Source organism: Hemibagrus wyckioides, linkage group LG08 (genome assembly GCF_019097595.1).
Source record: "Hemibagrus wyckioides isolate EC202008001 linkage group LG08, SWU_Hwy_1.0, whole genome shotgun sequence".
NCBI lineage: Eukaryota > Metazoa > Chordata > Actinopteri > Siluriformes > Bagridae > Hemibagrus > Hemibagrus wyckioides.
In genome coordinates this window covers 13,515,343-13,537,777 of record NC_080717.1, presented here as the reverse complement: position 1 = coordinate 13,537,777, position 22,435 = coordinate 13,515,343, and the positions used below count along the sequence as shown (strand labels likewise).

General features: G+C 42.2%; 1 protein-coding gene across 4 annotated transcripts; it reads left to right on the top strand.

The window, feature by feature from the left end:
* Positions 1–966: 966 nt before the first annotated feature.
* Positions 967–19,018, top strand: LOC131357365 (uncharacterized). Of its 4 annotated transcripts, none has more exons than XM_058396311.1 (3): positions 967–1,133; positions 6,451–7,313; positions 16,936–19,018. In XM_058396311.1, the coding sequence occupies exons 1-2, from the start codon at positions 1,130–1,132 to the stop codon at positions 7,308–7,310; spliced, it is 864 nt and encodes a 287-aa protein (XP_058252294.1). In that variant the 5' UTR covers positions 967–1,129; the 3' UTR covers positions 7,311–7,313; positions 16,936–19,018. The 4 variants fall into 4 exon arrangements, with proteins under 4 accessions (XP_058252294.1, XP_058252292.1, XP_058252293.1 ...); XM_058396309.1 differs by lacking the exon at positions 16,936–19,018 and adding an exon at positions 10,273–10,398; XM_058396310.1 differs by lacking the exon at positions 16,936–19,018 and adding an exon at positions 8,718–10,379.
* Positions 19,019–22,435: the final 3,417 nt, after the last annotated feature.

Sequence of the window (22,435 nt, the reverse complement as noted above, 5' to 3'; positions counted from 1 at the left end):
CAGCACACTGTTTGCAGTGATTGTATGTTTGCCAGTTTTGGTCATCTGAGCCTGACCATGCCCCTGGTCAGTGGAAGAGCTCTGTTTTCTTCACTTGTTTTACCTAGCTAATTAAACCAAGCATTCCAGTTTGTTATTATACTGTAAGCTGTGTGAGCTATGATTTCGAGTCATTCTCTGGAGGTACAATACTGTGTACATTACACCAATAGAGCACAGTTATACTTTAGTGCTAGTGCAGCTATTGCTGTCCTTGTTGGGTACTGGAACTTCAAAGCATGTGTCACAAAGGTAAAGCACTTACCTGAAAGATATTTGAACCAATTCTGCCATAGGTCTGTTGACAGCCCCCTGGTAAAATTTTACTTTGACTTTTAGTCTATTTTGGAGGATGTCCTGTTCTTTGTAATGGTATTGTGGTTCCCAGTTTTCTTGACTTGTTGACGATGGCTTTACAGTACATCTAATGTTATATATATTCTTTTTTAATTCGTTGCCTGATTGAAACCTTTCACCAGTGAGACAGTGTACATGCTCTGTGAGCTTTTTTGCTGACCATGGCTTCAGAAGTTGGATTAAACCAAGACGACTATAGAGAAAATCCTATAGAAATAGTTGATTTTTATTTGGGGTTAATCAGAATCACATAGATGACAGGTATATGATAATTATTTCTGAACATGACAGAATCACACATTCCATTATAAATGCGTGTTGTGCAACCAGGTTATTGTAAGTACCCCCACTTTGAATGTTACTATATGTTGTTCACTTGAATTTTGTTGATTAAAGGTAAAAAAGAAACATCTGACATCATGTATCTTGGTGTAAGGATGAGCCACTGGCTGCTGGAGTTGAATCCATAAGCAGATCTTTATTTATATTCACACAGGCTAAATTTGAAATCAGAAAACAAACGCGAGTCAAAACCGGAAAGACGAGAAAACAAAACCGAAAGCGCAAAATGAAGCGAGCAGTCAGAGAAACAGGCAGGGTCATACACGGAAATCACTATCAGGGACAAGGCAAGAATCGGTCGTGGAAAACAGGCAAGAATCATACACAAATAATAGCAAAACACAGTATAACGCTCAGTAAGTCATGTGAGGACGATACTTCGCGTAAAACAATGGGTGAGTGGGGTATATATGTCCATGGGAAAACAAGCAGCGTGTCATGTGAGTAATTAGTATTCCGGGGAGGGTTCTCCTTCGTGTTGGGAAGTTACACCACCTGGTGTTCTACGCCAAGGGTGGGGGGCAGGATGGTCTGGGTGAGTCGAGTGGAATTCCTCCATTAGGGAGGGGTCAAGGATGTCAGCAGAGTCCACCCAGGAGCGTTCCTCAGGACCTTAGACTTCCCAAATCCACCAGATACTGTAGGCAGTTGCGGATGCGACAGGAGTTCAGGAGGGTATGTATTGGATAGGCCCCGTCAATGTCCAGTGGGGGTGGAGGCTTGTCCTGACTGGGGGTGTTAGATGGGGGATCATAGGCAGGCTTGAGAAGAGAGACATGAAAGGTGGAAGAGATGCAGTGCAGAGATGCAGGTAGTGGGCGGAGCATCCTCCACATGAGCTCTCCTGATTTCCTCCACAAGGTTCCATTGTATGGGAGCCAGGATGACAGAGGATGGCAGGATGGGGTCAGACTGTGACTGTGAGTTTTTCATTTCCATTTGGCGGGACAGCGCGTCAGCTTTGGCGCCTGGACGGTAGGTGACAAAGAAGTGAAAGCACGTGAAGAAGAGGGCCCAGTGAGCCTGACGGGGGCTGAGACGCTTGGCACCACGCAGATATTCGAGGTTACGGTGGTCTGTGAGAACCAGAAAGGGGTGTCATGCTCTTTCCAGCCAGTGGTGCCACTCTTCTAGGGTGGTTTTAATGGAGAGGAGTTCACGGTTGCCCACATCATAATTTGCCTCTGCTGGGGTTAGCTTCCTGGAGAAGTACGCACATGGGTGGAGTTTCCCAGAATCTGGCTGGCGTTGCGACAGGACTGCCCCAATCCCAGAGCTAGAGGTGTTGACTTCCACGACAAAGGGGTTGTCTGGATCGGGATGACATAGGATCGGGGCCATGGTGTTTTTGAGTTTCTGAAAAGCGTTACATGCTCGGTCTGTCCATGACAGTCTCTTAGGCTTTCCTTTAAAAAGAGAGGTTAGCGGACCGACAATCATGCTATAATTCCTGTTAAAACATCTATAGAAGTTCACAAACCCCAGGAAGCATTGTAAATCCTTAACTGTGATTGGTTCGGGCCATTCAGAGACAGCTTGGACCTTGGCTTGATCCATCTCCACTTTCTCCGGTGAGAGCACATAATCTAGGAAGGTGATGGTGGTACGGTGAAACTCACATTTTTCTAATTTAATGTAGAGGTGATGTAGGAGGCGGGACAGGACATGGGCACACATGGCGGGTGTGGTCTTTGGGGGAGGAGTAAATCAGAATGTCATCAATATATGCAATGACAAGTTTATTTAACATGTCCCTGAGAATCTCATTGAGAAGAGACTGAAACACGGCGGGGGCATTTGTGAGACTATAGGGCATGATGAGGTACTCGTAGTGTCCCCGGGTCGTGTGGAAGGCCGTCTTCCATTGGTCCCCCTCCCTGATTCGCATGAGGTTATAAGTGCTCCTTAAATCCAACTTGGTGAAAATCGTGGCCCCTTGAAGTTGTTCTAGAGCTGCGGGCACCAGAGGGAGAGGATATGGGTAACAGATAGTGATGTTATTCAAGCCTCTGTAGTCAATACACGGGCGAAGGCCTCCATCCTTCTTCTCCACAAAAAAGAAGCCAGCAGCAGCAGGTGATATAGAGGGGCGTATGAACCCAGAGGCTAGTGCTTCCTCAATATAATCCTCCATGGCTTGATTCTCTGGCAGTGATAGAGGGTAGACCCAGCTTTTGGGTGGCATGGCGTTGGGTAGCAGTTCTATGGCACAATCCCAAGGGCGATGTAGTGGAAGATGAGAGGCCCTCTCCTTACTGAACACCTCGCGCAGGTTCTCATATTCTTTGGGTGTCCTGACTGCATGATTGGGTTCGGGGCTCTCTATTGACGTGGTGAAGCATGGACGTGGTGAGGTGGGAGAGAAACAATGGCGCTAGCAGTGAAGAGACCAGTGTGTCAGTTCCCCGTCTCTCCAGAAAATGCGGGGCTCATGCTGTTGTAGCCAGGGCAGACCCAAAATGATGGGGTTAGCAGGTGAGGAGATGATGAAGAACGTGGTCCTCTTGTGGTGAAAAAGCCCGATTTGGAGGTCAAGGGGTTGAGTCTGACGGTAAAGGAATCCCTCTCCGATAGGTTGGTTGTTGATGGCCATCACTCGTAGAGGAGGGATGCATGGTGTAGTAGGGAGGCGTAGTTTCTCTACGCTATCGATGATGTTGACTGCCGGCCCAGAGTCTAGTAGCGCTGAGATCAGTATGTCACGTGAGGACGATACTTCGCGTAAAACAATGGGTGCATGGGATATATATGTCTGTGGGAAAACAAGCGGCGTGTCACGAGTAATTAGTAAATTTTTTTTTTTTTAAATTCCAATTTTAGGTGAATGGTATTCTAAGTCTGTAACCTATTGAACCAGTGTTAATGTTTTCAATGATAGTGACTTAAAGCACTTTTGTATGTTGCTCTGGATAAGATCGTCTGCCAAATGCCAGAAATGTAAATGTAGTATTCCGGAGAGGGTTCTCGTTCATGTTGGGATGTTACACTTGGTTTCATTTTTTGTCTATTCAGTACTGTAAATATAAATACCTTTTTCTTTAAGGTTCCAAGAAATTTAAACAAACAGCATTATGTAGAACAAAGAGCTATCAAAACAGTTTGTACAGAGTTCTGGACAAGTGTCAGAAGGGAATAAATAAATACCCCTGTTGTGAAAATAGGGACAAGTGGCTGGGAATGAGGTGAGCATACAAAAAGTACTGCTTTTCTTTAAAATGTATTATCTCTGAGGTCTACTGCATGCACAGCATGCAGATGCTTTCAGAAAACTCTACAATACTCTAGAATGAACTGAATTAATGACAGACAAGTACACCAATAAAGCCCCAGGTATTTTACACCAAATGCAGTGGGTTCCTTGGTGACAGTTGGTAAAAGTCCTAGAGACACTATCCCAGCCTAGTGAAGGAAAAATAATATTATGCTCATGACAGCATGATGTCCTGCTTCTCCGTCAGGGCCTTGAAGTATGCAAGGATGTCAGAGCTCAACACAACAGCTGTCGTTCAAGCAGCACAATGCTTATATATTTGTCCCTCAGACAGAGAGAGAACCTGCAGAGACAAGGGTCAGCCTGTCAGGTTTTGGAAGGATTTGAGGTGAGCATGGCACTCTCCCTCAAGACATTATAGCACTAACTATATAGCACTATAGTGGAGGATGCTGAGAAAAAGGGGTGTAACTGACTTTTTGTGTTACTGGGCTCAATTTTGTGGTTGTATGTTCCAAAATGCTAGAACATTTTGCATTAAGAGTCTCTTAAATAATGTACAGAATTAGTTAACATTAACAAACCATAACTACAGAATGAATAAAAACAGAATTAATTTAACAAAGCAGTTTATGCTATATTATTTATGGCTTCTTTAACCCATGTTTATATCTGATTGTTCAGAAGGTTCTGATTATTTTTTAGCAGATCTAACATTTAGTAACATGCTGCAATTAAATTTATGCCTATTAGTGGATGTATTATTAAATCCAGATTTGTATTTAGTATATATTTTTGCATATTTAGCATATACATTAAGGGAAAATCATTATCATTAAAGAAGCTATAACATTTATACACTTTTCTTTAATGACAGAAATTATGGGGTCAAAGGCAACATGCCATTTCTCATAGACTAAGGCTGTAGCCTGGTCCATTGGTAGCTCAAGTAAAGTTGCAGATTAGAAGGTCAGGGTTTAAGCCCCAGCACCACCAATCTGAACCCTCTCTGCTCCAAGGATGCTGCATCGTAGTGCTCTAACCCTAGCTCCCTAAGTTGGGATATGTCTAATGTATATAAACCAAAAACAAGGTTTCTTCTTTCTGTAGGCCTCTTTCTTACTATTCATGCAGCCCATGACTTAACTGATGTTCAGATGTGTAGCCAAATAAACAAAAAAGACCTCTGTAAGCTCCACTTTGGCAAAATCTTGAAGTCTTCCTCAAAGGCTCAAACTTACACTGGTTACTCTCTAGAATTTTACAGTTTCTCCTTTACCTCAAATTTTATAATGACAACCCCAGATGCTCCAAAATGCCTGACCTTCATATCTCAGGTGGTTACAGAAAGACAATTGCATTAATTATAATTTAAATTATAATTGCATTTAATTATAAAGTCCATGCAAGGACAAATAGTATTAGTTCAAGTCTATTGCAAAGAAAAACTCAAAACACACACAATTTGGTTCAAGACAGCAAAGACAGAGAAAAATCCAAATGCAAGAGTGCATTAAGAAACCAAGGTCCAAAAGCAGACCAGTAAAAGCTAAGAACTCATGCCGGAAGTTGGCAAGATGTTGCTATGAGAATAAGTAAAAGTGGTACTTTTCTTGGCATAGATGAATAGGAACAGCTGCTTGTAATCAACAGGGTTGGAATACTTGGATAGAGAGGCACTGTAATGAACCTGTTGTGACAGTGCAAGAAGCATATTGTAAAAGCGATAAAATATTCCTAATTTTCTCAAAATCATTTCTTATTGTAAAAATCACTAATTGTTTAAAAAAATCTAATTTTATTTTATTTTATTTTAATTTGACAATATCATACATTCTACCCAGGTTCATCAAAAATTATATCTGGCTTTTTTGCACTATCATAAAATTTTATTGTACAGTGTCACATATGGTTTGCTTGGATGCGTCTTCTTTTTTGATGTGTTGTGTCTTTGTTGTGTTGAAGGGGGTCTCACTTAGGGATGTTTAGATTTTTTGCATTTTGCTGTGAACTTATTACCAATAAGTACACATAAAAACAGAAACTGTTAAAATTGTTTATGTTCATGTGTAATAAGCATAGTTATTAGACCATATGCCAATGCGTTGCCAAAGCCTTCATCAATAAAGTTCATTTGTTGGCTAGACAGGAAGGCAGACGTGTTTTTCTGAGCTCCGTCAAGTTGACCTACAATTTCGGCTAAGTTTCCTAGTTTTCTATCCTAGATCACAACTTTTTATAACATCTTCACTAGCTGATAGTGCCACATAACATTCTCATCCCAAACGCTTTTTATATCACTAGTTTTATTTGTTTTCCTGAACACCCGCTTACAGCTGGTTAGCCCACTAGCACGCTAACCCGTTAGCCCTGCTATTAGCACGCTAACCCACTAGCCCAGCTATCTCGAGTCTGTTTAGATTTTGCATTTTCACCAATTATCTCTGTTATTCTACTTCATTTTAACACTATGTCGGTTGTGGGTTTGCCTTTGAGTGCAGGTGAGGATTCCTTCGAGCTGCACTCGGTGGATGCGGAGCTGGAGGCCGTGGAGAAGCAGATCCGCGACCTTCAGGTGAAGCTAGCCCAGCTGCGACAGCAGAGAGACGCTCACCTGTCCCAGGTAAATCCACGGCGTGATACGGTCACTCCCACAACCTCAACACTGTGTGTTTCTCTGCCCAGCACAGCTAGGAGGCAGCCCGCCCAGGTTTCGTTCACTCCGGCGCCGGGGTACCACGGAGCCTGGATACAGCAGCAGCGGAAAACACGCGCCTTGCCCCGGCCGAGGACCTCTCCCCCTCCGCTGCCACCCGTCTTCGAGATCTCGACCCGCAACCGCTTCACTCCTCTCCGCGAGGCAGCATGCGACGCGGTGATCATAGGAGACTCTATCGTCCGGCATGTCCGTGCTACCGCGGCTAAAGGTAAGGTGCGCACTCGTTGTTTTCCTGGTGCTCGTGTTGTTGATGTCGCTGCACAAGTACCGGCGGTCCTGAACAAGAACATTGGAGCCGTGGTCCTCCATGCTGGCACGAACGACATAAGGCTGAGGCAGACGGAGATCCTGAAGAAGGACTTCAAGAACCTGGTGGAGAAGGTTCGCACCACATCGCCCCCGCCGAGGATCGTGTCAGGACCACTTCCCATGTTCCAGCGAGGAATTGAAAGGTTCAGTAGGCTTTTTGCATTTAATGAATGGTTACAGTCTTGGTATCAAGAACAGAATATACCATTTGTTGATAATTGGAATGTTTTCTGGGAGCATCCTAGGCTCTACTGTTACAATGGCCTTCACCCAAGCAGAGCTGGAGCAGCAGTCCTCTCAGACAACATATCCAGGACACTGCGCACCATCTGACTGGTAAGTCATTCCACAGATTATAATAGCTACTGTTCAATTCACCAGACTAATACAAGTTCACACATAGCTTGTCCTATAGAAACTGTGTCTGTTCCCCGATTAGTGAGATTAAAAGATAAATTCGTTAATAACTCTCGAAATAGTCTTATCACAATTAATCCTGGAAAAGACCAAATAGGTAAAGAAAAACAATTTCTTAAGTTTGGGCTTCTGAACATTAGATCCCTTGCACCGAAAGCACTTATTATTAATGAAATGATCTCAGATTATAGTTTCGATGCACTCTGTCTTACTGAAACCTGGCTTAGACCAAATGAATACATTGACCTAAATGAGTCAACTCAGTCAGGATATTCATATAAGCATGAGCCCCGTCAGACAGGTCATGGTGGTGGTGTTGCAACGATCTATAATAATTCTCTTACCATTACTCAGAAAACAGGACCCAGGTTTAACTCATTTGAAGTGCTTGTCCTTAATATTGCACTCTCAGACAGGCATAAAAAATCCCTACTATCTCTTGCCCTGGCCACCGTGTATAGACCCCCAGGGCCCTACGGTGTTTTTCTTAATGAGTTTTCACATTTACTCTCAGATCTTTTGATCAGTTTTGACAAAGTGATAATCGTAGGAGACTTTAACATTCATGTAGACGATGCTAACGATGTGTTAGGACTCGCATTTATAGATTTACTAAATTCCTTTGGGGTTAAACAAAACATTAATAGACCAACCCATCATTTTAATCATACACTAGACTTAGTTATATCACATGGGACTGATGTTTCTGATATAACCGCTCTACCTCAAAGCGATGACATCACATACCATCACCTCTTAGTGTACGCTCTACCTGTAGAACATATTAGACACACCTCTCCACGTTATAAACTTGGTAGAACTATAACCTCGACCACTAAAGACAGATTTACAAACAATCTGCCAGATCTGTCTCAACTTCTTACTAGACCCCGAAATGCAGATGCACTAGATGAAGTAACCAACAGCATAGGCACTATTTTTACCAGCACACTAGACACTGTTGCCCCCATCCGACTAAAAAAAGTCAGAGATAAAACACCTGCACCATGGTACAATAGTCATACTCACGCCCTCAAGAGAGCAACCCGTAACCTCGAGTGTTTGTTGGATCCAATTCCAACTAGATTGCTGAAAGAAGTGATACATGCAGCTGGAGAGCCTCTTCTTAATATTATTAACTTAATAATATGATTTCTAGGTCATGTCCCAAAATCTCTTAAGTTAGCAGTTATTAAACCTCTTCTTAAGAAACCGAAACTGGACCCTGATGAAATATCAAATTACAGACCGATTTCAAACCTTCCATTTATATCTAAAATATTAGAAAAGGTGGTGTCTGCTCAATTATGCTCCTTCCTACAGGAAAACAATATCCTTGAAGAATTTCAGTCAGGTTTTAGGCCCCATCATAGTACAGAAACTGCACTGTGCCGGCTCCAGTGGCATCCGGAGATGGACCAGCTCCAGCCGGGTTCTGCTTGTGAGGATTGGGATATTCAAGCAGCGCCATGGACAACAACCTCCTTATTGATTTACATAACACTGTACACATGCTGTATCTGCATCACACAATTGTCACCCAAATGAGGATGGGTTCCCTCTTGAGTCTGGTTCCTCTCAAGGTTTCTTCCTCATACCATCTAAGGGAGTTTTTCCTTGCCACAGTCGATCTCAGTCACCTCAGGCTTGCTCACTTGGGATAACATCTATGACTGTCTGTCTGTTTGTCTGTTCATGTTTGTTGTTTTCTTATGTCGTTTCTAATGTAAAGCTGCTTTGAGACAATGCTCTTTGTTAAAAGCGCTATACAAATAAAATTGAATTGAATTGAATATGTGACAAAATTCTCAGGCAACATTTGGCTAGGGGCCAAAAACAATCGCTTTTTCTGTTTCTCCTCCAGCTTTACATTAGTATGCACTAAATTTGTAGTACTGATCTGTTTTGAATTTTTTTTTTAAGTATGAGTTAAATGTTTAGGGGTGCATTTCACAAGTCGTTGAATGCAAGCCTTGCTTCAGTCTACCCAATAGATCTATAGAAAAAAAATTCTGTTCAGAGATAAAAGGTTATGGATTGGGATACTCATGAATTGGCCTGTCAAATCATATGTACATTACATTTAAAATAAATGGGAATCAAATGATTTCAGGGCTGCCAGACTTATTTAGTTGAGTATGTAGTGATGAACACAATGAAGACAAGCAGCTGTTTCTGGACAGAAGAGAAGGAATGAAAGGTGATGGTCACTAGTAAATATCAGTATTTAATCGAGTTGTACTCCTTAGTCAACTGAGGCCATGAATGACAAATCCAGAGTGTTTTCATTAAAAATAAGAGGAAAAACTGCAAAAATACTTGTTATAGAATGACTTATAAAGTGCATTTAGCAAGTAAATAGTGTAAAAAAGATTCCTTATTTGGTTGTATATTTAATTTAGGATAAATATGTAACACATCTTGTTATGAAGACCAAATATTTTTTGCACAAAAATATAAATATATAAATATAAATACAAATACATACTTTTTGCCTCCCGAAGTTCCCATTTCTGGACATTTGGGTGTAAGCTTTTAGTAAACAGTGGAGCAAGAGAAGCAATGAGAGCTCAATATGCAAAATATTTCCCAAGTATGCACTGCACCTCAAGTAGCTAAGTGGCATTTAGAAAAAAGCTTGTTGGTACTGTGCTGGACATAGACACACACACTCCTGTTTGCTCGTACTTGTTTCAGAATGGACTTGTTTCAGAATGCACATCTTCTTTAACCACTGTAGGACACAAGTATATATACTGTGGAAGCAGGGGCATGATCGAGCAGTGGTTTGTGAATGGAAAACTAAGCCGAAGGAGAATGATTGGTAAGGATCACACATCTGTGCCTAGTTTTGAAAATGATTTGTTCTCTGTTGCAGTGAGTAGCAAGGGAGATGGAGGAGAGAGAGAGGAGAGCTCGACAGAGAGTGGAGAGCACACACAGCCATGTGTGTGAATGTGTGTGTGTTAAAATGTGAAAAGGTGAAAGGAAAAAATAAAGCTGCATTTTTTGAGTTCCTCAAACCAGCTTGCAATTTCCTGTGTTCACACAACAGAACCATCACACATACTTAATAATAAAACTCAGTGACTGCAAGTTTCCAGGTGCTGTAGCTGCAGAACAAGCTCAGATCTCTACAGATGCAATTCTGCAAAGTGAACTCCATATTCTTGGTGCCTTTTTCTTAGTCACCCTTCCAGAAAACTTGTTCAGTATTTTTCTGATTGTGCTCTCATGAACATAAACATTTAATGAGGCCTGTAGTTCATATTATGTACCATGTGGATTGTTCATTTACAGTATATATGAGCATAAACTAGTGTGAATTTGGACAGAGTCCTTGGAAGATTGCCAACTGAAAGATTTTTTGAAATCTCTCAATTTACAAATCATCCTTTTCTTTGTAGTATGGGTGATTTTAAATTGTTTCCTAGATGCGCTTAGAAGCCTTCCCAGACTGATGCACAGCAACAATCGCTTCTCTGAGCTCATGACTGATGCCCTTCCTTCTTGGCTTGGTGTAGACACTCAGTTTAATTCTCCAGAACAGCCTCAGAGCAATCACCTGACTTCCTCATTAATAGTCTGAAGTCCCTTTGTGCGGCCTCCATGTGTTCCCTGATGATCAGAGCCACTTGCTCCTGCATGTACAACACATTGCAACATCTGGTTGAGCCACTGGTTGAAGAGTTCAACTTTGATCAGAGAACCTCAAGAGGTTGCCGGTCTGGCCCCAATGCTCTGTAAGGTAGTAAACCAGGACATATAAGGTTGGGAAATACTTTCTCTTTCTACCCTTTCATTAGCCATCAGTGGGCAAACCCATTTTCAAACTGGGAAAAGAGGGAATATCTACTGGAGACATGGCACAAGAATTGGCCATAGCAATTACAGCAATTTGGAATATTCTTTAAAAGGAAAAAAAATACAAGCAGACACTGGACAAGACAGCAAAGAAAAATGATGAAAAGGCCAAAGTATGAAGGCAGATGAAGTGAGATATTTCAAGGTCCATCAACTTGAGCACTAGTCTGCTGGGGAGGATGGTGTTAAATGCTGAGCTTAAGCCCACAAACAACAACCGAGCCTTGGTGGGAGATTTGAGATGATGTGGGACCTAACCAACCTCTCAAAGCATTTAATCATGACAGGTGTCAGTGCTATTGGATGGTAATCATCGAAGCTCCTGAGGATGATCTTCTTTGGGAGTGGGACAATTGTAGATGACTTTAGACAGGGAGGTAGAGTGGCCTGGCACAGGGACTGGTTAAAGATCTTAGTGAACACCTTGGCTAACTGATCTGTACATTACATCCCATTTTTTGACAAAGTAACATACGGTGGTAACAGCAGAATTAAATTCAGAAGTCCACAGAAACATTCTGCCTGTCAATTTACAGGGAAATGCATCCAATGTAATTGGGAGGAACTTCCTCATGCAGTAAGACAATGACTCAAAACACACTGCTAAAAAAGTTTTAGACTGGTCATAAGACAACCCAATTAAGCATGCTTTTCATCTCCTGAAGAGAAACTTGAGACCCAGAAATTAAGAACAACAGAAAGAAAACTGTGGTACACCAATGAAAAAGCATTACAAAAGAAGAAAGCAAAAATTTGGTGATATTAATATGTTGCCAGCTTGATACAGTTATTGCATGCAATGGATATACAACCAAATTTTAAGTGTCATTTAATTTAATTTAACTTTAAATCTACCTGAATAGGCATGATTCTTATTTGACCTATGTGAAGTGTACATTTACTGGCTGGAGTAGAAGAGAGTATTTTGAAGATCTAAATAAAAATGGAACAAGGAGTAGGGTTAAAAATAGGACAGGGAACCCAAAGTATGCATTAAGTAACTATAAATTTATATGAATTAACAGAAAGAACAGCATTGACAGAGTAATTTTCAACCATACCTTTAACAAATCACTGGAAACCTTGAACTCAAGAAACCCTCTATTAGAGTGTAGCACTGCCACATAATGTTTATGTCTATTTACAGCTGTATGTTTAGTCAAGTCAAGAAGCTTTTATTGTCATTTCAACCATATACAGGACCATGGTGCTACATAAAACAACAAAAAGCTAAGGATGAAAAGTAAGTTGTCCTAGCCACATAAAGTGCATAGTGTGTAATTTAGTGCAAGCAGTGCAAGACAAAAGACAATACAATACCATAAAGGAAATAAAATAGTGCTGATTAGTGTAGTCTATAATTGGCCATTTTACAAATTAAAGGATTTGTGAAAAATAAAATGATTCCTGTAAATATATGTAAATATAGAGAGGCAGTAATTGTTGGCAGCAATTAAATAATGCAAAAACTCCAATGAATGTGTTTATATTAGTGGTGCTGGAAACATAGATGCATTTGAATATGTGTGTGTTTTCTGTTCAGTTCAGTCTGGTTATGGGTATTGAGGAGTCAGATGGCTTGAGGAAAGAAACTGTTACACAGTCTAGTTGTGAGGGCCTGAATGCTTTGGTTCTTTTTTCCCAGAAAGCAAGAGGGTGAAGAGTGTATGCAGGGCGTGTGTGGGGTGTCGGAGAAAATATAATATACCCAGCTTTGAATTATATACTTAATTGTAACTCCTTGTATTCCTGTCTATTCTCTTCAGTCCTGTCCATGTCCCACTTCTTCTTGGCTAACTTCTTCCTTTGAATACTATCCTGAACTTCCTCATTCCACCACCATGTCTCCTTATCTTCTTTCCTCCTTCCAGATGACACACCCAGCACCATTCTTCCTGCCTCCCTGATCACTTCTGCTGTAGTTTCCCAGTCATCTGGCAGCACTACCTGACCACCCAGAGCCTGCCTCAACTTGTCGGAGAAAATATAATATACCCAGCTTTGAATTATATACTTAGCCTTAAAAGTAGCTTAAGTGATAATGTACTCAATGCTCTAAGCTCTGACTTAGCAATATTCTGCCTAAAGAGTAGTGTGTATCTATCAAGAATAATTTAGCCATTTATTATGTAGTAAGTAGTTAACTCTGATTAATAATAGCTATAATAATCAGATATAGCCTCATAGTCTTTATAATAAAGATGCAGAATTATTAATGGCAGCATGCTAGCGTAATAACCACACTGGGACTGAAGGAACAGAAAAGAGGAGAGATTTATTGAAACATTAGGAGTTACAACTCAGGCAGCCAGCCTATCCAATGGGATCAGTGTGACCGGAGGGTCAGTTGTAGAAGACGGAATCTCGGGATCCTGAGGAGAAGTTGGAGAGTAATCAGTGGGAGAAGTTGGGGGCGAATAGTCAGGAGAAGACTGAGGAATATCATGAACACTGTAAGGCATAGGCACAAATGCAGGAGAAAGTTGGGGAATGTCAGGGGAATTAGGAAATGAAGAGGAGTCAGAGGAAGAATCATTAGAGGAAATCTCAACAGGAAAATCCTCAGTCTGGACACCTTGAGAGGTGGTGCGTGTCCAATGCCAGTAGAAGGTCTGAGTAGACTGATCACAGGTTGTGGGGTGAAATTGGGTGCTCTGATCAAGACAGACGGTATCTCTCACGATATGGTGAGCGAGGTAAGGAGACTCAGGAATAGAGGATTCAGATAGGTGCTCCAGGAAACAAGTAAGTTCAATGGCCAAACAGGATAGCTGATACTGGCGATAGCGTCGCAGAGCACCCCTGGGACTTCTCCGGAAGATAGCGCGGCGGGCTGACTGAGCTAGGAAAAATAATGGGAAATGAGTGAAGATGAGTGAAGTGCATATTGTGTGACTATGTAGTCAGCAAAAGAGAGCGTGGACTTAGGCAGGAGGAACACAGTGTGGGAAGTAGGCCAGGTCACTGTGACATGACAGTGATAGGCAGGTAGAGGAGACAATAGCATTGGAATACTAGCAACCAACAGTGATAAAAAGAGAAAAAGGATATGAGGCAGCTTAATGGCACAGCTTAGTTTAAAATTAGTAAAACAAAACTTAGATCAAGTAGGTAGAGAGAAAAGTCATCATGACATAGAGGAAGAGAGCAAGGTACTTACACATTGTTGTGGAGGGCAACGCGCGAGGTCAGGATGAGCCGAGGAAGCACCTTTAAGAGGTGATGGTCAAATGAAGTCAATAAGGAAGTGGCGCCTATAAGTAAGCGCCAATTTTTATAAAAATGGTTGACTTAGCCTAAAAATAAGGGGAACTGGTGAGGAGGAAAATTGACGTCATCGAGGGGAGGATGGTATCAATTTAGGGGCGGTATCGGGACAAATGCGAAAATAATGGGAACTGGGAAAACGTATGTAAACTAAGGAAGGAGGGACTAAAGTAGCCATACACTGAATATAATGGGAAATTGCTGGAAATATTTAAATTAGAGAAAAGGAGGCGCCTGGGGTATAAGTAGAGGGGACTTTTTCGGGGTTGGAGAGACCAGCTGCTCTCTTCAGATATGCATGTTGTTGACTGCATGACTGAATAAAGAAACCCGCTTCTTCTCATCTGTTGACTGAGATCTCTTTTATTTCGGCTGAGTTTTATAGATTGTGGAGGTTATTGGGAAAGCTAAGAGTAATAGATACAAACAAAATTCCACCCTGTGATATGTCCACTCGGAGGGGGCTCTGAGTTCCGACAGGGGTGTTACTGTTGGCTTTGCGGATGCAGTGTGTGGTGTAAGACTCTGATGATCTTCTTGGCTGTCCTCACAATCGGTTGTAGGGTCTTGTGATTTAAGACAGTGCAATTTCCAAATAAGGCAGTGATGCAGCTGCATGATCCCTTTGTGATTAGGATGATGATAACACTGATGCACCAGCAAATAATGTGTAGAATGTACAAAGAATTCAGACAGAGTTTGAACATATGAAAGGTGATTTATTGGCCCTGAAAAAACATGTTGAAACTCTAGAGGCAGGGCATAGACAGACAATTTGCAGCACAATGAATAGGGAAGCTGCTTTAAGGGTACTCTTAAGCTAGTTTGGAGACATTGACTCCATCCAGCAGTTGTTAGAAAAACTCGAGAGGGCAGTTGTAGAGTGCTTGTAGTTGTGGTTGTAGATAGTAGTTAGTTGTGGTTGTTCTCCAGCCTGTGTTACACACTCCACCAGCATGAGTAATACCTCCACAGTAGGCCAATCAGCACAGACCCACTCACATGCAAGAGTACCTTCCCGTGTTTTGTCTGGTGCCTCCTCATTCTGTGTGAGACCTCCTATCTCCTATACATTTGGATTTCCCTTCCTTCAGTGACTCTGCTGAGACATCCGACATCCTCAAATTCATCAAACAGTGCGAGAGTTCCTCAACATTCGGCCCTTACCAAAAGTCAAGCTCATGGGAACCCTGAGTACTGTGCTGAGCAGTGGCAACCGGTCAATAGGGGTGCTGCCCACTTAAAGTTAGCCAAAGAAGACTGCTAATTTAACATGTTAACAATAATTATATATTTTAAAACAAAATAAAATTAAGGGCATTGGTGGCTCAGTGGTAGGTTTCTTGCCTACCATGTGGAAGGCCTGGGTGTAATTCCCATCCAATGCCCAAACCTCAGCCACTGGATGCAGTGCCGGTCCCAACCCCGGATAAAAATGGGAGGGTTGTGTCAGGAAGGGCATCCGGCGTAAAACTAGTGCCAAGTTGTTGTGCGGACCAGTTGGTCCACTGTTTGCAATGCCTCACCTGCAGGGAGCAGCCAAAAGATCAACAATAACGAAATAAAATCATCTGGTCATACTGTTCCACTGTTAGTCATGTTATCATTTATTTAAAATAAAACAATCAAAACTGTATTTCGTTCATTTGTGTGTGTGTGTGTGTGTGTGCGCGCACAGGGCACTGGACATACAAGTGTGTATGTAAGTCTGTAAAGTTTTGAGTTTTTCCTTGCTTGCCCTAACCTGCCCACTTTTGTTGTTAGCAAATCAATATTGTTTTTATATATTTGGCCTCATGTGATGGACCATTCTCAATGAGTCTCATTACTGCTCAGCAGATTGTCAGTTAACAGGCAGGTACTGATTAATGTGGAAGCAAGCGGAATATCTGGAGATTCTGGAAATTCGGTTATATCTTCACAAAGGCGTTCATGTGAAGAAAAGAAAAGAATCAAGGATCTTGGACCAGATCGACCCAATTTGCAAATTCAGCAGCAGTCAATTGATGGTGGTCAAGCTTACAACTGGTGCTTTTCTAGCACTTCTTACTGGGTGCAATGGCCATGCTGTCAATGAAAAAGGTGACTGAGATGACTGACTTTAACCAGAAGGTCATTGAGAAATAGGTAGAAAGAAAGGAGGCCTGTGATTAGGCAACTTTCCAGTATGTATGTGTGTGTGTGTTTGTGTGTGTGTGTGTTTGTATGATCACCTTCATATTACTGATAATAATCCCACACTGAACTCATTCATAGTACATTTATTGCATGCTTTAACAGTTTACTTTAACAGAAATATTTTCAATATTTTATCTTAGCAGTAATGATACATAATCACCTCATAAATGGCTATTTAAAGTCCTGCATTACTAACAGTTTGATTTTTGTGCCTCCCTCCAAAATATTTTAGCACCAGCTGACAAGGGTGCTGAGAGGACCTATGCTGAGCTGGTGGAAGGCAGAGAGAAAATCCATGATTGGAGGATGTTCATGTCAGCTTTCCTCTTGGATGACCACTTGGCAGTGGTTGAGGACAAGCCCTGGTTGATGGCAGAGGTTATGGGATTTTACCTTGATTACCATGCTCTCTGTCTAAAATGGGAGGCAGACAACAGTAAGGGGGAGTTAATAAACTGCTTCCTAACCAACATCAACCCCAGTCGCAGGATGCCTAAGGAGGGTCAGTAACCACCATCAAACAGCTGATCAAGATGAGCCCCATGGTAGAAAGGGCTGCATGGAGGTTAAGAACTACTGGCAAAAGCTGGAAAAGTTTAACCTGAAGGAAAAAGGACCCAATAAACCATCTTGACACAAAGAGCACACAAAGACATGAGCACACAAATGACACAAAGAGCTAGCGCGGATGTCAGTTACACAACCTGATGACACTGAGCTCTGTACACCCTCTCTTCTCCAAGTACCACTTTAGGTTACTAGGGAAAAAATGAGAGCAATTATTGACACTGGCAGCTGATATACACTGATGCTGCACAGCATCTGAAGGAGCCTAACAAAGTACATAGGCCAGAAGTACCCACACAGCAACAGAAGCAGCAAAACTTTGTTACTGTGGATAATAAAGTGCATGTTTCCAAGGTCAAGACTCCACATCAGTCACACAGATGCCAGTGAGCTGGGACTAGGGGACATCTAAACCCAATAATCTGAGGAGAGAGAGAACATAATTGCATATGCATCAAGAACATTGGGCTGAGTTTAATTAATCTACCTTAGACAAGGAATGTCTGACTGTGGTCCAGGCTGTTGAAAAGGCATTTCTTGGAAGGACTGAAGTTTGAGGTCTTTACTGACCATGCAGCACTGGCCTGGATATTCAACTGCCCAAAGACCTTCTCATGCTTGACAAGATCAATTCACCTTCAAAATGTGCTTTAGGAAGGGTTGTCTAAATACGTGACTGGAGGCCTTGTCAAGGGCCAATAAACCTCCCTCAATGGATGTACCTCTTTGCTTGAGTGTCGTCCACCACCATCAAACTGACCTATGCATTTCTTGACTGAAATACTCATACTATATTCTCATACTCATTCATATTGTATAAGGAGCTCCCACTAAAAGATCAAGCAGAGAAATACTAACTCATAGTAACTCATAGTACCACTAAACTTTATCCTAAGTTTCATTCGCCATTTCCCCTCTAACCCATTAGGGGGTCATCTCAGACAGCTGAAGAAACTGATACGATTGCTGGAAGAAACCTGGTGGTTGACAGTGTAAAGGGACATATGGGAAACTGTGTATCACCTGTCAGAAATACAAACATGACAACACTAAGTCTTGGCTAGGGTTCATACAGTCCACTGAGGTGCTGGGGCAGGATACACCTTGAGAATTGACCTTGGGGGAATTCCAAGGCGTTCCCAGGTCAGCCGAGAGACATAGTCCCTCCAGCGTGTCCTGGGAACGCCTTGGAATTCCCCCGGAAGAGTTGGAGGAAGTGGCTTGGGAGAGGGAAGTTTGGGCATCCCTGCTTAGACTGCTGTCCCCGTGACCCAGCTACAGATAAGCGGGAGACAATGATATGACATGACATGACAACTATAATATTAGTAGGGAAAGCTTGTTCTCCTGGAGATCTAGTCTGGCTCAAATCACACCCACTTTCTAGTAACACTGCTAATTTCTCTGCAAAGCTAGCACCCAAGATGGAGGGACCTTCGAGGAAGGTTGGTGTGCCACAGAAAATGTTGAAACAGTTCTACATTGCAGTCACTGAATCCAGTCCTATGCACATCCATCGCTGGTTTGGAGCAGGACAGGAACAGACTGCTACAAATATTAAAAATGGCAAAAAAAACAACAAACTAAATGAATAGTGTTGTTATTTATACCTGTACAATAACAACTGGAACCAAATCCCTTGTGTGTGCAAAACATACTTTGCATACTATGCAATAAACCTGATTCTGATTCTATGAGCAGCTTGTGGAAACTTGCAGAGTGTACGTGAAATTTATCTAAATTCTTATCCCAACAACACCACAATAAAACTAGCCAAAAATGAGGAAAAAGTGGATGCATGTTTCTTCTCATTCTTTTCATAGCAATCAATTTCCAAAATGTAAATATGGTTGTGATGCATGTTTGAGCACTTGTGTGTGAATGGAGAGTAAAGCTGGAAATGTGAGTGGTAAGGATCTATTCCTGTGCAGAATTGCGCTAATATGTGTTCTGTGTTAATGTGAGCAAGCCCACAATGTCCTAGATGTTATAAGGAAAAATTAGGAGAAGGACCTTCTAACACAAATGAAATTCAGTATGCTTTGAACCTGAGGGTAAAACTTGCATCAGGCCCAGGAACAACAGTCTAGTTTCTCAGCTCTGGAAAGTTTCACAGGGGGTAGAACTTGTATTACTACCAACATCAAACTTTAATTTGCTTGCCAAGGGCCCTTCAAGGTCATACAGCCAGTCTGGGTAATTGAATATGAGGTAAGGCAGCTGTGCTGGAACTGTACTAAGAGGGTTTCAATCAGACTTCAATCAAGGTTTATTCATTTTGAGCTTTAACAGATACAGGTAACACAATTGTGTTACACCCTGTACCCTGTATATGAAATTTCAAATATATACATATATTTGTTATTTTGTCTCTCTTTCACAATGATTTATTATTTCATGTAAAATATGAAAATATTTTACTTGAGAAGGCAAATGCCTGATATGGAATGCGAAAATCTACATGGAGTGAAAGTCTAAGGAGGGGGAGTTAAATTAGCGTCATAAGTATCGCACTCGATTGTAGAATCATGTCAAATCACGCTGGTGGTATAATAAAGCATAGATTACACGTGCAATGTTTTCAAGATGACCATTAATAAAAGCTAGATTCACAGTTTTATATGAGTATATGAAGTCTGCTGCATAATCTAGCCATGGGGTCACAGTCCAGTGACTTCTGTGCCGGTCCCAAGCCCAGATAAATAGAGAGGGTTGCGTCAGGAAGGGCATCCGGCGTAAAACATTGCCATATTTAACTATGCGAATTGTCAGTACTCTAAATTTCATTTCCGGATCAGTCGAGGCCTGGGTTAACAACGACCGCCATCGGCACCGTTAACCTACAGGGCGCTGGTGGAAATTGGGCTACTGTTGGTCGAAGAAGGAGAGGAGGAAGGAGAGTGTGTGGACAGAGAGAGAAGAGGAAAGGTAAGAGTGTAGGACTGAGAATAGGAACTCTGGATGTTGGTACTATGACAGGGAAAGGTAGAGAGCTGGCTGATATGATGGAGAGAAGGAAGGTGGATATACTGTGTGTACAGGAGACCAGGTGGAATGGTAGCAAGGCTCATAGTATAGGAGCAGGAACAGGATTATGGTGTGGATAGTAAGAGAAATAGGGTAGGTGTGGTCCTGAAGGAGGAGTTTGTGAGGAATTTTCTGGAGGTGAAGAGAGTGTCAGACAGGGTGATGAGTCTGAAGTTGGGGATTGAAGGGGTGATGTTGAATGTTGTTAGTGGTTATGCCCCACAGTTAGGTTGTGAGTTAGAGGAGAAAGAGAGATTCTGGAGTGAATTAGAAGAGGTAATAGAGAGTATTCCAACAGGTGAGAGAGTGGTGATAGGAGCAGATTTTAATGGACATGTTGGTGAGGGGAACACAGGTGATGAGGAGTTGATGGGCAAGTTTGGAGATTGGAGGAAAGGAACCTTGAAGGGCAGATGGTAGTGGACTTTGCTAAGAGGATGGACATGGCTGTGGTTAACACTTATTTTCAGAAGAGGGAGGAGCATAGAGTGACTTACAAGAGTGGAGGTAGGAGCACACAGGTAGACTACATCCTATTTGGAAGAGGAAAGCTGAAAGAGATTAGTGACTGTAAAGTGGTAGTGGGAGAGTGTAGCCAGACAGCATAGGATGGTGGTGTGTAGGATGACTTTGATGGACTGTAAGAAGAAGAGGTCAAAGATAGAGATAGAGAAGAAAACCAAGTGGTGGAAGCTGAAAAAGGAGGAATGTTGTGAGGAATTTAGACAGAAGTTTGTCGGAACTCAGAGCCCCCTCCGAGTGGACATATCACAGGGTGGAATTTTGTTTGTATCTATTACTCTTAGCTTTCCCACTGACCTCCACAATCTATAAGACTTAGCCGAAATAACAGAGATCTCAGTCAACAGATGAGAAGAAGCAGGTTTCTTTATTCAGTCATGCAGTCAACAACATGCATATCTGAAGAGAGCAGCTGGTCTCTCCAACCCCGAAAAAGTCCCCTCTACTTATACCCCAGGCGCCCCGGGGCGCCTCCTTTTCTCTAATTTAAATATTTCCAGCAATTTCCCATTATATTCAGTGTATGGCTACTTTAGTCCCTCCTTCCTTAGTTTACATACGTTTTCCCAGTTCCCATTATTTTCGCATTTGTCCCGATACCGCCCCTAAATTGATACCATCCTCCCCTCGATGACGTCAATTTTCCTCCTCACCAGTTCCCCTTATTTTTAGGCTAAATCAACCATTTTTAAAAAAAATTGGCGCTTACTTATAGGCGCCACTTCCTTATTGACTTCATTTGACCATCACCTCTTAAAGGTGCTTCCTCGGCTCATCCTGACCTCGCGCGTTGCCCTCCACAACAATGTGTAAGTACCTTGCTCTCTTCCTCTATGTCATAATGACTTTTTCTCTCTATCTACTTGATCTAAGTTTTGTTTTACTAATTTTAAACTAAGCTGTGCCATTAAGCTGCCTCATATCCTTTTCTCTTTTCATCACTGTTGGTTGCTAGTATTCCAATGCTATTGTCTCCTCTACCTGCCTATCACTGTCATGTCACCGTGACCTGGCCTACTTCCCACACTGTGTTCCTCCTGCCTTACTACACGCTCTCTTTTGCTGACTACATAGTCACACAATATGCGCTTCAATCATCTTCACTCATTTCCCATTATTTTTTCTAGCTCAGTCAGCCCGCCGCGCTATCTTCCGGAGAAGTCCCAGGGGTGCTCTGCGACGCTATCGCCAGTATCAGCTATCCTGTTTGGCCATTGAACTTACTGGTTTCCTGGAGCACCTATCTGAATCCTCTATTCCTGAGTCTCCTTACCTCGCTCACCATATCGTGAGAGATACCGTCTGCCTTGATCAGAGCACCCAATTTCACCCCACAACCTGTGATCAGTCTACTCAGACCTTCTACTGGCATTGGACACGCACCACCTCTCAAGGCGTCCAGACTGAGGATTTCCCTGTTGAGATTTCCTCTAATGATTCTTCCTCTGACTCCTCTTCATTTCCTAATTCCCCTGACATTCCCCAACTTTCTCCTGAATTTGTGCCTATGCCTTACAGTGTTCATGATATTCCTCAGTCTTCTCCTGACTATTCGCCTCCAACTTCTCCCACTGATTACTCTCCAACTTCTCCTCAGGATCCCGAGATTCCGTCTT